We start from the raw sequence: 15,196 nt of genomic DNA, 5'->3' as shown, positions 1-15,196 counted from the left end.
CACCGGGTCAGCTCCACCCACCGATTACTTGGAAGAGATGGGGAGATAAGGTGAACGCTGAGAGCAAGGCCAGACCTGTCGCTGTCACCGCACAGGTGAAGAGATCACAGCCAGCCGATGATGGAAAATCTACCTTTAATAATCAGATTTATCTTAAAGCGAGCCTTTTCTCCGCTGCACCTCTACAACCGATCTTAGGCTGCCTCCACATGCACCCACCGAGTCCTGACTCAGTCTGGGAGAATCCCCGTAGAAAGATTTCTTCATGATCGTTATTCCAAAAACATGTCCTGACAGTTTGCCCTCCAGAGCAGAGACAAACCAGCCTGAGGCAGTTTGAATATTTCCCTCTGTGCTGCGCAGAGATCAGGCTGATAGGGTAACAGTCAGGCTCTCCCATCTGTGAACGGAAGACGAGATCTATTTAAAACTCTTTCCTCTCTTCTTTGGAAAAGAGAAAAAATCAGCATCTTTTAATCTGAAACCAGGCATTCATTGTGGCAGCAAGGTGGACGTGATGGTGGGAACAGATTATTATACCCATAAGCACTTCTCAGTAACCTGGTCTTCCCCCTCGTCTGTTTGATGGTATCAAACCTATCACTATTCAATTCAGTTTTATTTATACACCGCCAAATCACAACAACAGTTTCATTAATGCCTTTAAATTGTAAGTTAAAGACCCTATATTAGTACAAATACAGAGAACACCTCAACAATCATATGACCCCCTGTGAGCAGCACTTTGGCGACAGTGGGAAGGAAAAACTCCCTTTTAACAGGAAGAAACCTCCGGCAGAACCAGGCTCAGGGAGGGGCGGGGCCATCTGCTGCGATTGGTTGGGGTGAGAGAAGGAAGACAGGATAAAGACATGCTGTGGAAGAGAGACAGAGGTTAATAATAACTAATGATAACACAATGCAGAGAGGTGTAGAAAAATGAAGTGAATAAACAAGAAACACTCAGTGCATCATGGGAATCTCCTATAGGACAAGCAGCCTAGATCTACTGCAGCGTAACTAAAGGGGGGATTCATAATAAATGCATGAACTAGTTTTTCAGCGTCACTCTGAGACAGGATATTTCTAACTTTAGAGATGTTGCACAAATGGAAGAACGCTGTCTTACATATTTGTTTAATATGTGCGTTGAAGGACATGTCCTGGTCAAAAATGACTGCAAGGTTCCTCACAGCGTTACTGGAGGCCAAGGTAATGCCATCCAGAGGAAGAATCTGGTTAGATACCATATTTCTAAGGTTTTCAGGGCCGAGTACAATAACCTCAGTTTGATCTGAATTAAGAAGCAGAAAGTTAGCGGCCATCCAGGTCTTTATGTCTTTAAGACATTCCTGCAGTTTAACTCATTGGTGTGTGTTATCTGGCTTCATGGACAGATAGAGCTGGGTGTCATCTGCATAGCAGTGTAAATGTATGCTATGTCTTCTAATGATGCTGCCTAAGGGAAGCATGTATAATGTAAACAGAATTGGTCCTAGCACTGAACCCTGTGGAACTCCATAATTAACCTCAGTGTGTGAAGAGGACTCTCCATTTACATGCACAAACTGGAGTCTATTAGATAGATATGATACAAACCACTGCAGCGCAGTACCTGTAATACCTACAGCATGTTCTAATCGCTCTAATAGGATATTATGGTCGACAGTATCGAACGCTGCACTGAGGTCTAGCAGGACAAGCACAGAGATGAGTCCACTGTCAGAGGCCATAAGAAGATCATTTGTAACCTTCACTAAAGCAGTTTCTGTGCTGTGATGAGCTCTGAAACCTGACTGAAACTCTTCAAATAAACCTCTGCAGATGATCTGTTAGCTGTTTGACAACTACTCTTTCAAGGATGTTTGATATAAAGGAAGGTTGGAGATTGGCCTATAATTAGCTAAGACTGCTGGGTCTAGAGATGCTTTTTGAGTAAAGGTTTAACCCTTTAGAGCCGATCGGAGCGGGAACGCTCTGTTATGCGTAACTATTTTTAAATCCCAGTAGCACTGCAACCACGTAAGCTAGCGCAAAAAATTTTTTTGCATATGAAACCGGAGGAGTTGTACTTACATCTGATGCCATCAGCTTGTCCTAGGTCACGGTTTCCTTCCACATAAAGCTTTGCAAAAACTGCATAAAAAGCGCTTGCAGGAACAAAAACATAATATTCCAGAAACACGCTTTACCGATCTGATCAGCTGTTCAAAACACTTCCTACGTTGGAATAGACGTCAGCGCGAACTTTTGCATTTCCGCCATTACCTGCCCGAAACCGGAAGTGATGTCATTTTCGCGGAAATGTAGTCTTTTTTGCGATCAGGGCCTCAGGGCCTATACTGCTCTTTTTAAAAGTTATCTTTGACTTTATGACTTTCTGTGTCGTTTCTGGGATGCTTAGGACTCATATTGCACTGCTGGAAATAGTTTATTTTGATGCATATGCTGCTTTTTTGCAAATTTGCAGTATAATATTTATTTTCGTTTTTCCTGCAGTGTATAAAAATTGGTGTATTTCAAAAATAAAACTATGAAGACACTCAAAATAAATTTCCTGTGGTGGGAAACTATTTTGTGCAACTTTTTTGTATTTACAGTTTTGAGGGATAAGACTCTTAAATTTCTCTAACTACAAATATATGTCAAAAAATCAAAAACGATTTTCAATTTTTTTGTAGTTTATTGCACTTTTTTGCAATTTATGTAATTACTATGCACTTAATGAATACATATTATTAAAATCTGGGCTATAATGGTTGTATTGATGTATAGCAACTTGAAATGCTCCCAAAAATGGCTCCACAGCATGTAAAAATATAATATAAGCTCTGGCGGACTTGGTTCTATGGTAGGTCTTAAAGGGTTAAAGCTGTGACCCTAAAAGGCCTGTAGACCATAACAGCAAACATAGAGTTGTTCTTATTTTCTTCAATCAGTGATGAATAGTAAGATGTTCTGGCTTTGCGGAGGGCTTTCTTATAAAGCAGCAAACTATTTCTCCAGGCTAAATGATGATCCTCTAAATTTGTGACACGCCATTTCCTCTCCAGATTACGAGTCATTGCTTTAGGCTACGTGTTTGAGAATTATACCACGGAGTCAGGTACTTCTGATTAGAGACCTTAGTTTTCAAAGGAGCTACAGTATCCAGAGTCGTACGTAGTGAGGAGGTAAATGTTATCAGGAAATGATCAGACAGGAGAGGGTTTTCAGGAAACACTGTTAAATGTTCAGTTTCTTTGCCGTATGTTAAAACAAGATCTAGATCAGGGGTCCCTGCGGTGTCCTGCAGGTTTTAGATCTCTGGGTCAGCACACCTGAATCAGATGATTAGTTCATTGCCAGGCCTCTGGAGAACTTCAGGACATGTTGAGGAGGTCATTTATCCATTTAAATCAGCTGTGTTGGTTCAAGGACGCATCTAAAACCTGCAGGACACTGGCCCTCGAGGCCTGGAGTTCGACACCTGTGATCTCCAGTGTGATTTTACATTTTGAGAAAATCCAATTGAGTCTAATCACCCACAATAATTATTTTATCTGAGCTGAGAACTAAATCAGATATAAAGTCTGAGAAATCAGACAGAAACTCTGTGTAAGGCCCAGGTGGACGATAGATGATAACAAGTAAGACTGGTTTCTGAGTTTTACAGCTGGGGTGGACGAGGCTAAGCATCAGGCTTTCAAATGAATTAAAAGTCTGTCTGGGTCTTTGGTTGGTTAATAGGCTGGTGTGGGAGATTGCTGCCGATCACTTCAGTTTGGTCCAAAATCTGTGCCAAAGTGAGGCTAAACTGGAAACAGTACAAATGAACTGGAAACAACGAAAAACAAACAAACAAAACAAAACAAAAACACACTGAGCCCTGGAGTCAGCCTGGGAATACAGAGGGCCGGTGTGGCCACGGTGGCAAGTCATCGCAGATGCTCCAAAACAGGATGTGAAACCATCCCAAAGTTCCACACCAGTCTGAGGGAATCTGAAAACAGGATGAAGCAGATACGAGTCCAAAACAGCTGTGAAATCTGAACCAGTCTGTAATTAGATACAGAGAGAAAACACTGAGTCCAGTAAGCTGCTGCAAAAGCAGATGTAAACTCTGGACTCGCACCAGCCTTCAGCACTTCCTAATAGAATTTAAAACCAGAAATCTGATCTACACTCTGTGGTTTCACCGTCCTGCACTAGTGTCTGTTTGCACAGCTCGTATGTCTCACAGGGAGGAGCATTATGGGTATTCAGCCATCAAGTTCATTTCCTAATCAGATCCTCCTGGGCTGAAGGCCAGCATAGCAACACCATCAGTCTGGAATCTGCAGCAGGTTCTCCAGGAAGCTCCAAGACCTGAAACCAAACCCTAATCCTTTAAAACAGGTGAATGCATCACATGACGCAGCGCTGTGTGTTTAAAACACAGCACGCGCTCACTCTGCTGCTAAAAACCAGAAACCTTCAACAAGCAGCGACATGTCGCGCTTCCTCTGACACATGTGCTGGACCCAGAACCGGCTTTGAATAACTGACAGGCACTCCCAGCTCACACTCAACACTCGTGTAAGCCGAATAGAAACAGAATTAAGTTTGCAGATTGAAAATAAGAAAACACGAACACTGTGAGTCACGGGACATTTACGAGTCGACTCTGATCTGTGTTAAAGCTTGCTGGTTAACCTTTAGCCGCGTTTACCTGCTGGTTCTGGGTTGTGTGTCTGACTGAGTCTGTTTCCAGCAGCTGTTGTTTTCAGAGGATCACAACACAACAGACCCGCTCAGAGCAAAGCTCTTTCAAATAAAGTTCTCTGGAAAAATGAAAACTTCCTGGTAAAAATAGGTGTGTGTTTTTGACTTGCAAATGAGGAACGGTGCTGCATGCAGGACGTCAGCACAGCAGCAACCACCAGCTTCCTCCACCGCCCTCCCTCTCTCTGTGTGGCCTGGCCTTGCTCATATAAACTGTGCAGAAGGAAGTCATAAAGGGTTTCTCACAGATTCTCCGTGAAGACGCGCAGACGGGACAGTGCTGCAGGTAAGCCTGCTGTTTCTACCCCACCTCACCGATATGCTTACATGTCACATGTCTGGCCTTTAAACGCTGTGATTAGCAGCTATATTTACACAGAACCTGTTGGTATTAGTTTCACTGCTCGCGGCGCGCACAAGCTTGTGTCTCACAGGTGGCATCTTTAATGTGGTTCAGTGGTTCCTGGCCTGCAGGCTGCACAGAGGTGCAAACATCCAAACATCTGCTTTCCTCTGCTGTCCATCATTAATGAGAACCATGGATGTGAGCGTTTTAGCTGCGAGGTAACTGATTGGTTATTGGCTGCGTTTGTGTGCTGTCGCCTCACAGTAAGAAGGTGTCCCCGTGGCTGTGAGGGTCCCATCAGGGCTCTCTGGCGCCCCCCTCCCCGGTCTGGAGACACGTGTGCTGGAGTAAGTGGATGCGAGGCATCACGCCGTCTGGGTGTGATTTATACCCTACACGCTGTTTGCTCACTGAAAGCTTCTAATATGGCGGACTGCACCGCAGCTCTTTGATGATGAGGCCAGTTGATGTGAATTTGTGGCAGATTGACGCAACGCTCTTTTTACTGGTCACCACAGCAACCCTCGACCTCCTCCCATCGTCCGCTTGTCGGGCCTGATCTGCACTTCGGCACCGAGTGTGGCCGACATCACGGTTGCCGTTTCTACTCGTGCTGGTGTTTAATGTGCAACAAAAACATGAAACGCTGGGACGTCTTGTACTTGGTTATTTTCGTGGTCAAACATTTGTCCCTCAGGATTTTCCACTTTGTTGTTTTTCCCTCACGTCCATACCGACAGTCTGATCTCCCTCTGGGAATGGGCTGACGTCCTTATACTGATGCTGTGATGAGTATTTCTAATATTGAGACCATGATTGTTGACCTCTCACTGACATTTGAAATCTGTGGTTGAAAAAGTAGCTGGAAATGCAGCGGAGTGTGGATGGTCTGCGGGCTGCGTCGACCCAACGTGTACCTGCATCTCTCGTGAGGTGCAGACGGATTCACGCAGGTACGGCGTAGATTCCTGCTGAAGCACAAATCCTCCCTGTCGACCACACACAGACACCACAGTGATGTTTGAGGACAGGTTTAGTTGTCAGTGACATGTCAGTGAGTCTTCTGGGAGACATTACCGGTGGCGACGCAGCGTTGTGACTAGGACTGCCACGATTAGTCGACTATCAAAATCGTCGACGCGTCGTTTGAAGCTTTGTAAGATCACAAAAGACGCAGGAATAAGTAGCAGGATTTAAGAGTGTAATAACGGACTGAAACAGAAGATGGCAGCACTGCATGTACAAGGATGCCAGCTGCCGTTAAACCACAAAGAAGAAGAAACTGTGTCCCAGAATTCATAGCGCAGCCCAGCGCAGCTTCCAACAATGGCGGCAGCTAGTTAGTTTTAATATTACTCTTATTATTCTTTCTGGGTCATAAAATAAACGTTTAACATATTTTCAGGCGAGAATGTAGCTGTGTAAACCTCAAATATCTGCTCAGTTTATCAGGACACCACATATTTTCAAAAGCGCTCCAACGTTTTCTGAGACGTCTGTTACCCACTAGCTCGATAGCTAGCCGGGGGCTAGGCTCACTAGCGCTGTGAGAACACCGGACTCCCGGCAAATCGTTTTCAAACCCACCGCCGTCTTTCGCTACTCAGGTTAAACATGATATATGAGTCACTTAGATAACTTAAAATGTTATTGTTTGGCTTTCTTTAGTATTTTATTTGTTCCTGAGTAAATCGGTTTGGCTGAGATTAAAGTTATAGTTTTTACACAGCTGAATAAACGTCAAGCAGACAGCTGATTATCAGAAGTGTGAGATGCTCCAGAGTTTACTCCGGTGTCCTGTTATATTTTAGATAGCAAGGAGTTTATTAAACTTCACCGAAACAATCTGCAGAATTCATTAAAATTTAATAAACTATCATCTTGTCTTTATTTTTAGTTAGCACAGACCTGAAACACTTAAAGCTGTAAGCTAATGATAGTTATATAAGAGCAGATGCTGCTGGTGCAATAAGCTGTACGTTTATGTCCAATGGATGATGATCTGAGTAGTCGACTATCAGAACGAGGTTTCACCAGAGAAAATAGACCCTCTCTGCGTGTGAAACTTTGCTGCTGATGTGTCACATCTGGAAATAGTTTTTTAAACAATGTTTTCTTTTCCAATAAAAAGATTCTCATGAAGTTTCGATAAGCGGTGGCTGCTGTTTCTCTGTAACTGGGTCGCACTGTGGTAACTAAGCCGCTGTGACCACAAGCTGCAGCTTCGCGGTGCTGATGTAACAGAGCAGAGAGAGCACTGAGCTGATTGGTCAGGAGAGAAACGTCAGAGCTGGAAATATCTGCAGTCACAATCACAAACAGATTGAGGTTTCATTTACTTTAAAGCCACTGTGTGTTCAAATACAAACGTTAGCGTGGAGGGACAAACAGGGCGAGTTCTGCATGTTTGCCAACAGCTGCGTCACATGACCACACATACCTGAACTGGAAACACCTGTAAGGAAAACAACAGCCCCAACCCTGCAGATGATGGCGTCTGCTGTTTCAGCCTTAGTTTGAAAGTCCTGCAGGGTCACCTGTGCGATTAGAAACAGAAAACGGCGTCGACCTGTCGCACAGACACGAGCGTTTCAGCCCTCAGGGCCACGCACAGGACCCAAAGCCCTCGTTTAACAGAGCAGTGAAGTCAGAGCGATAAACAGGCCGACAGCACGAAGCCCACATCGACATCCGTGAGGCCAACGCCTCGGCCAGAGCGTAGACTACAGGCTGAATTCTTCAAATGGAAACGTATCGACTTACATACACTCGCTGAACATTTTCCTAAAAAACCCCACTGTGGAAAAAACGATTGTGGACAGCGAGCGATGAAACTGATAACTAGTTTGAGAGCAGCGTGCAGTCGTTTGTCTGAGGTCACACTCGCTTATTTCCCTGTTTCTGCTGTACTCAGTATGGGCTTTTGATTTGCTGCCAAATGCAGTGACCTGATTGGTCAGATGTGTTTGTTCGTCTCTGAAGACTCAAGTTTGGTTTCACGTTCCTCCTGCAAAATTGCACAGTCGGTGTGAACGGCCACATCAACAGGCGTGAAACATCAGCTCAGATTTCGAGTGTGTGAAGGTCTGCAGAGTTTAAGAGGGGGTGTGGGCCCGCCGGTCCTCTCAGTCACACGAGTGAAACCTCAGCATCAGCTGATTTTATATTAGCTGCTCAGAGAGGGAGGGAGACCTCTGTGGAGAAATCAATCATCCCTTCTTCTAGAATAATGATGATGATGATAATGATACGGGGCTGCCTGTTGCCGTGGTGTTTGCTCTGCAGCCCTCACAGGTTCATATCAGACTTGTGTGTCATGGTCCTGAGTGTTCTGACTCAGTGTTTGTGGTTTGTGGTTAATTTATTTTCTCTTTCATTCTTTTTCATGGTTTTGGTTCTGCTTGTGTTACAGTCTCAGTTTCTGTTTGTCTTCCCCGTGTCCCTCGTAGAGTCCCTCTGTCTCCTCAGACCGTCGTGTCTCTATGTCTCAGCTCTCGTCAGTGTCTTTGATAGTCTTGTGTTCCCTGTTTTACTTTGAAAGTCTCATGTCAGTGTATCTAGCTTTGCTTCCCCTCGTCTTATTATGTGTGATTAGTCCCAGCTGTGCTTCCCTCCTGTTTCCGGTTCCTGCTCCCTTGTGTATTTCAGCGCTGTGTTCTCTTTTGTCGTGTCGTACGTCTCCTGTGTGTTTCCTCCGTGGTCCTCGTTTCCTGTGGCCTTGGTTTACCAGCTTCTAGTTGTTATGCTTTGTTTCTTGCTTCCTGTATTTGAGTTTTTCACAGCGCAGTGAAAGCTGCCTCCTTCAGTTCCTCTGTGTCCTGTGAGTCCTGCATTTGGGTCCACTCTCCTGCCTGCCACACAGCAAACGTGACTGTGTGAGGTTTAGGATTCAGAGCTGTGGTGAAGGCCAGTAGAAGCAGGCAGAGCGGGACTTCCTCTGGCCTCATGGCGGCTCCTGGGCTTTACCCTGACATATGTTGGTCCTGGTTTATCGGGCCGGGGCTTTGCAGACGTAACGACCTGTAAGGACAGAAGATGGAACGTGTGGAGGAGGAGGCCTTGGTTACGATGCTGTCAGTGATCGGGGTCAGGCTATGAAGATGAGCCGGCTTCTGTTTAGGTTCACGAAACTTCCCACACCTGCCCGTCATCGTGTGAATGCAGTGATCTTTCCGCTTCAGTAACAACAACATCATTAAAAAAGTGGAACACATGAAACAAACACTGTGCAATAAAAGCACAGACGGGTGCTGATCTGAGGTCAGATAAGCTCATGATAGTAAGTAGGTCAACGCAGTCTAGAAGGATCCTTCCTGCGTCTCTGACCTGTGAAGAGACGGGCCGATGAAAAGATAAGAGCGATCGGTTCTGTGAGGTCACATATCGTCGCATCGATGAGGAGATCAGACCGACAGCCCTCCTCCTCCTCCTCCGGGAGGAAAGTCTGAGCCGCTGTGATCGTCAGGAGGAGACGCGCTGCTCTGTGAGAGGCACAGGTGATTTAATGATCATCATCACGCCACATGTTGCTGACTTTGACAGAGACGAGTGCAGTAACGCAGCTGCTGCTGTCAGCTGTCCTGTTTGCTGCACAGCTACGAGGCCGTGTTTGCAGCGCAGAAAAACTGCAGTGACAGACCATTGTGTCACTGTGCAGGTGTGTCAGGTGTACAACGCAACCGCCAACACATCTCACAGAAGAGATGAGAAATTACACCGAAGGAAACAAATCTGTGGTTCTGGAAACACGTCCACTCTGTGTTTACCACACATCAATGATATTTACAAGGTTTTCTAAAGTGACTTTCATTTGCTGATGATGTGACTGTTTTGGGCTGTGGTGAGAATCTGAGCCGCACCTCCACAGGATTTAAAAATGGTTTGATATAAATAAACATGATAAGGTAAAAAATCAGATTCAGGTCAAACAGAAACGTCACATTAATCATGTTGTAAATAAAAAAACCCTCAGTGACCTTTTAGAGGTGAAAAGAGCGTCGCTGATGTGTGACGCAGGAGTTTACGGGACGACCACAGCACGTTTCTCCACATCCACACAGTGCGTGGCGTAGAGTCGCCGCCCCAGACGGCATCATAGCATCATTCTTTCTAATCACAGGCGCGGTCGAGTGATGTCATCACTATTGAGCACAAAAATAAGACCTGGTGTCAAATATTAACATAAGTATCTGCAAATGTTAGAAAAAAGCGTGTGTGGGCACGTTAATATGGAATTAAAACAATGTTAGAATAGAATAGAATAGAATAGAATCATCCTTTAATTGGGGGGAAATGTGGGTGTCACAGCAGCCAGAAAGACACAAATACAAACAAACAGTACACAAGACACAGGACAGAAACATACACAGTTTTTACATATTTACATCGAGGGCGATGGTTACCAAAAACAGAGTCCTGCACCCTTATTAAATAAAATAAAATTAAATACAGTTAAGAGGCAAACCCTGGTTGTAGTGTGAATCGGTTGATAAAATAGTGCAAGTTGCAGCGCAGATGTAAACATCTGTGTTTGTTGGTACAGTCTGACGGCTGCAGGGAGGAAGGAGCTGTCCTGTGTGAATATGGCTTAAATGATGAAATATCATTACAGCAGGTCAGCTTCTCCTCACCTGTTCAGCATGCATATAGTTTGAGTTTCTCTTTGTATCCGTTTGCTGTTCACGGTGTGATTTATGTTCACATGTTTGAATCTGGTCTGGATGGAGGTCTGTATTAGAAAAATCCCAGTTACCTCTGTTTCCTCTGCATCAGCGTTGTTGCTGTTTTTAAATATCCAGTTTCTTTGGCCGTCTGTGATTTTCGCCGCCTTTCACCACAAGTTTTTGTTTTGGTTATTACTAAAAGCTTCCTCTTATTTAGCATCACATTTGTTCAGGTGGCGTGAGAGCAGCAGCCTCCTGAAAAAGGCACGATTGGTAACCATGTGTTGTACCACTTCCCTTTTAGCCTTCAGCAGTTCCCGTGGTGACCGTCTCTGTTTTAACCACCGTCTAACCCGGGTTGGTCTTTCCAGACCTGGAAACATGGCAGCTTCGACCTTCGACCCCTCCGGAAACAACAACAGTAACTCCAGCTGTTATGAAGACATCCAGGACACCTCAGCCCACATCTTCTTCATGGTGATCTACACCCTGGTGTTTCTAGTGAGTCGCTGTCCTCTCTGTCTTCATGATGTGGCAGAAAATAAATATTAAACTTTGACTAAATGATGCAAACCTCCTTCCTGTCCCTCCCGTGTCTGCAGGTCGGTTTGTTCCTCAACGGTTTCACCCTGAACGTTTACTTCTTCAGGGGTCAGCGGCACGTGTCCAGCGTCACCCTCTTCCTGAAGAACCTGGCAGCGGCCGACTTCCTCATCAGCCTCTGCCTCCCTTTGCGAATTATGAAGTACGCCAACATTAAGTCTGAGATCATCCGCAAGGTCTACTGCAACTTCGGTGCCTCGGCCTTCTACCTGAACATGTACGCCAGCATCATGTTCATGGGCTTCATCGCTGCTAACAGGTGGGAACGTAATCAGGACACTCCAGGGGTCCGACAAAGAACTGCACACAACTGAGGCAAACATGCGAAAGCAGGGAAAAACCAGGCGTTAGAGAGAAGAGAGGACTTTAAATAATCAGATGAGACCCAGCAGGGAACAGAGGACAGGTGGAGACAATCTCAAAGGAGAGAAAGAAAACTACAAAAAACCACAAAAAACAGGGAACAGAGAGGGAACGAAAACAGACGCCAAAAGTCAAAAAATCCCCAACAATCCAAAACAAAGCTGAGCGAGATGACGACGCCGAGGCTGTAACACGTTTGTGTCTGCTGTAAACATTTTCAGCGCACCAACAGCCGATGGGATGTGGGTTCTTATCTTGTGGTAGATGATTGTCATCACTCTGTGTCAACTTAAATTTCAAGGAAATCGAACGTGGTTACGTTTGTCTGGCTTTTATTCGGGTCATGGCACCGAGCTGAGTGCCACCTGCATACATGACAGATTCTTTTTGTAAAAACCATAAACAGTCCACGATGTGCAGGCGCGCCGCGGCGATTAGTGCCATCGCCCGAGAACTAGGTCACAGCAGCATGAGTAGGGTTCAAATCCAGTGTGGCGTTTGCGCGTTACCTCTCCAGGTACCCCGGAGTCCAAAAATACAACCCTAACCTGATCCTGGGCGGGGCGGTGCTCACCAGGTGGATCGTAAGACTTTGTAACATCCACCAGGTGAGCAGTGAATCACTTAGGAGGGCTACCATGTATTTTATGAACTCATGTGGCTACAGTTCATCTGGCTTCTCAGCTAAACAGGAGGAAATTACAGGTACAGATGTAGACATGAGCCTGATCCTAGCAGCTGTCAGTTCACCTGAGGGCGGTCAGTGCGACGCTGCGTGTTGTCTCTGCAGCTGCACAAAGGTATCAGCAGGATACTGTCATACGTGTTTGAAAAGCAAAGGATGTGGTCTCGATGCTACTTCTGCCTCCGTGGTCAGAGCTGAAGCAGCAGAATGAAATCAACAGCAGAGTTCATCACGGACTCAGCACGTTTGCACACATTACACAAACACGCACACATCAAAAGGGTCGTTTAAGTAGTGAAACACCACCATCGGTGCATCTGCATTTAACATTTGTGTACTGTTGACTTTGCTTAAACCACTGTGGTGCATCTCCACTCGATCTCGGCTGTTACTGCTGGACCTGAAAAGTTTTAGACCCACTCTGAGACGGACCAATGGAAAACCCCAAACCCAGGAAAGCTGAAACAGCCAGATTACCGTATTTTTCGGACCATAAGGTGCACTGGATTATAAGGCGCATTCAGCGAAACAAAACAGTCAGATAAGTCAAACTTTACTCAACTCATTCTTCGTGCTTCCTCCACGTCCTCCAGGCTCCTGCCTACGACAGATGTTTGAGCGCCGTGTAGCACATAGAATCTGTTCGAGGTCAGTAAGCACAACCAGAATTCATACATAAGGCATACTGTCAATTTTTGAGAAAATTAAAGGATTTTAAGCGCGCCTTATAGTCCGACAAATACGGTAGATCACGTGTTCACACCCCTGTCAGACTCAGTGAACCCATACAGCGCTGTATCCCTGTCACAGTGAGTTTAATAAGAGGCGGCTCCAGTTTGAATCACACAGATCTGGATCTGGTAACAGTGTGAGTCCAAACAACTCTGGACATGAAGTAGTTTTCAAATTTTGGGGGAACAGACTAGAATCTAGTTATCAGTCTACTTTGAAATGTCAATCATCAGCCATGTCCCTGTGAATAAAGGGTTTCCTGTCTTCATTGAAATGCTCCCTCTCCTCCTGCCTTCCTGAAGAGGAAGTCTTTGTGCGTAAAGCTTATAGGTTAAAGCGTTTCTTTGGGGCATAATCATCCAACAGGCAGTGGCTGCAGACACGGTGGAAAGTGCAGGCTGGGAGAACATGAGTCCACACTGGATGAACATGCTTAGTCTTTGGTTTTCAGGAGGTGAAAGAGTTGGTTTGACTCACACACTGATAGCTCTCTCCTCCCTGCAGGTACCTGAAGATCGTCCACCCTTTGGGAAATCACATGCTGCAGACAGTACGAGGTGCTAAGATAACATCCATCCTAACCTGGGTCTTCCTCATCACTGTGACGAGCTCCTACATCCTGGTCTCTCTTATAACAGAAAAGCCGGTATATGAAACACTAACAAAAGTGAGCTGTGATGAGATGCACAGTAAAGAGCTCAACGTGCTTTACAAAATCATCCACGTCTTCTCGGCCACCATCTTTGTAACCGTCCTCGTCTGCCTGGTTTTCTTCTACTACAAAACCTCTCGCAAGCTTTCAGTGGCACAGGAGAAGCAGCCTGCGTCTATCGGGTCCAAGAAGCTCGCCAGATCACGCAGAAACATGTTGGTGCTGGTCAGCGTCTTCTGCGTCTGCTTTGTCCCCTACCACCTGGTTCGTCTTCCTTACGCCTACACATCCAAGACCAGCAACTGTTCGTGGAGCCAGGTCTTCTTCTACGTGAAGGAAATGGCGGTCTTTGTGTCAGTTCTCAACGTTTGCCTGGACCCGCTCATCTACTTCATCTTCTGCAAGGCCTTCCGGGCCAGGTTGAGCCTCAAGAATGCACTAGCCACTACAGAGGTGTCAACGGTCGCAGCGAACGCAGACAGGAGGAGCAGCGATACGCAGAGCTCCATCAAAAGGAAGCTATCGCTCACCCCAACGACAAGGACCAGCGTGCTGTAGCTTTAAGCTAGCACACGAACGACTGTGATGAATGTGAGCTTTAAAAACTGCAACTATGTGCCAAAGCTGCCTGCTGGGACCAGCTGTTTCAGGACACGGGGTGGTACCACGTCGGGCTTTTCAGAGACCTGCACTGAAACGTTCCTGTTTGCTATCAAAGGCCTAAATATTAAGAAAAGTCATGTCAGTACACTGAAGTATTTTTTAATAGATGAGGAATTTCATCACTTAGCAACTATTTATCGTCTATCTTCTTTAAGTCTGTGAATATAAATGATCCCTGATGGACAGCTAAACTGCAAGCCAACATATCTCAGAGGTTTTGACATTTTATGACCTCCTCCTGCACTGATGTACCTTTAAAACGTCCAAACTAGCCTCTTCTCAAGCTCATTTACAGGAAGCAGTCCGATTTGGTCTCAGGTGAACTGGACCCGTAAAACCACTGCATAAAAACCCATGTGTTTAAAAAACTGTAAATATGTACATTATGTTATTGTTCACCTGAACCAGAGCCACAATTTGTATGCAAACTGCTTTGGATATAAATAAATCGAATACATTTATCACACTGAAATAAGGTTTTGTTCCCAAGCGTTAAACATTTCACTCGCTGGCCCCTCATTTGAGGTTTGACAGCGTTTTAGTAGGTAAAGGTGAAGGGGACCAGTGGCGGCTCCCGGGCCTGACAGATCCCAATGCACTAAATAGAAGTTAAAGAATTGAAGGGGGGGCACATAAATGAGAACAAACAGCTTGCAGAATTGGGGGAACCTATATATGTGAGAACCGGAGCGTGTTTGGAGGCGTGGTCCTGCTCCTGAAATTCAGATACTTCACAAGTCTCTCCA

The 15,196-nt window shown here is 45.5% G+C and overlaps 1 protein-coding gene across 1 annotated transcript; it reads left to right on the top strand.

The window, feature by feature from the left end:
• Positions 1-4,902: 4,902 nt before the first annotated feature.
• LOC113037019 (P2Y purinoceptor 14-like) lies at positions 4,903-14,912 on the top strand. Its single transcript, XM_026193714.1, has 4 exons — positions 4,903-5,029; positions 11,057-11,253; positions 11,355-11,614; positions 13,640-14,912. The coding sequence occupies exons 2-4, from the start codon at positions 11,134-11,136 to the stop codon at positions 14,343-14,345; spliced, it is 1,086 nt and encodes a 361-aa protein (XP_026049499.1). The 5' UTR covers positions 4,903-5,029; positions 11,057-11,133; the 3' UTR covers positions 14,346-14,912.
• Positions 14,913-15,196: the final 284 nt, after the last annotated feature.

The sequence above is a fragment of the Astatotilapia calliptera genome, chromosome 14 (genome assembly GCF_900246225.1).
Source record: "Astatotilapia calliptera chromosome 14, fAstCal1.2, whole genome shotgun sequence".
Lineage (NCBI taxonomy): Eukaryota > Metazoa > Chordata > Actinopteri > Cichliformes > Cichlidae > Astatotilapia > Astatotilapia calliptera.
This window is presented reverse-complemented; position numbering and strand designations above follow the sequence as displayed.

Coding starts and splice junctions, on each gene's coding strand:
- LOC113037019 (XM_026193714.1), top strand. CDS start 11,134: ATGGCAGCTTCGACCTTCGACCCCTCCGGAAACAACAACAGTAACTCC. Junction 11,254..11,354: donor TCTACACCCTGGTGTTTCTA/GTGAGTCGCTGT, acceptor CCGTGTCTGCAG/GTCGGTTTGTTCCTCAACGG. Junction 11,615..13,639: donor GGCTTCATCGCTGCTAACAG/GTGGGAACGTAA, acceptor TCCTCCCTGCAG/GTACCTGAAGATCGTCCACC.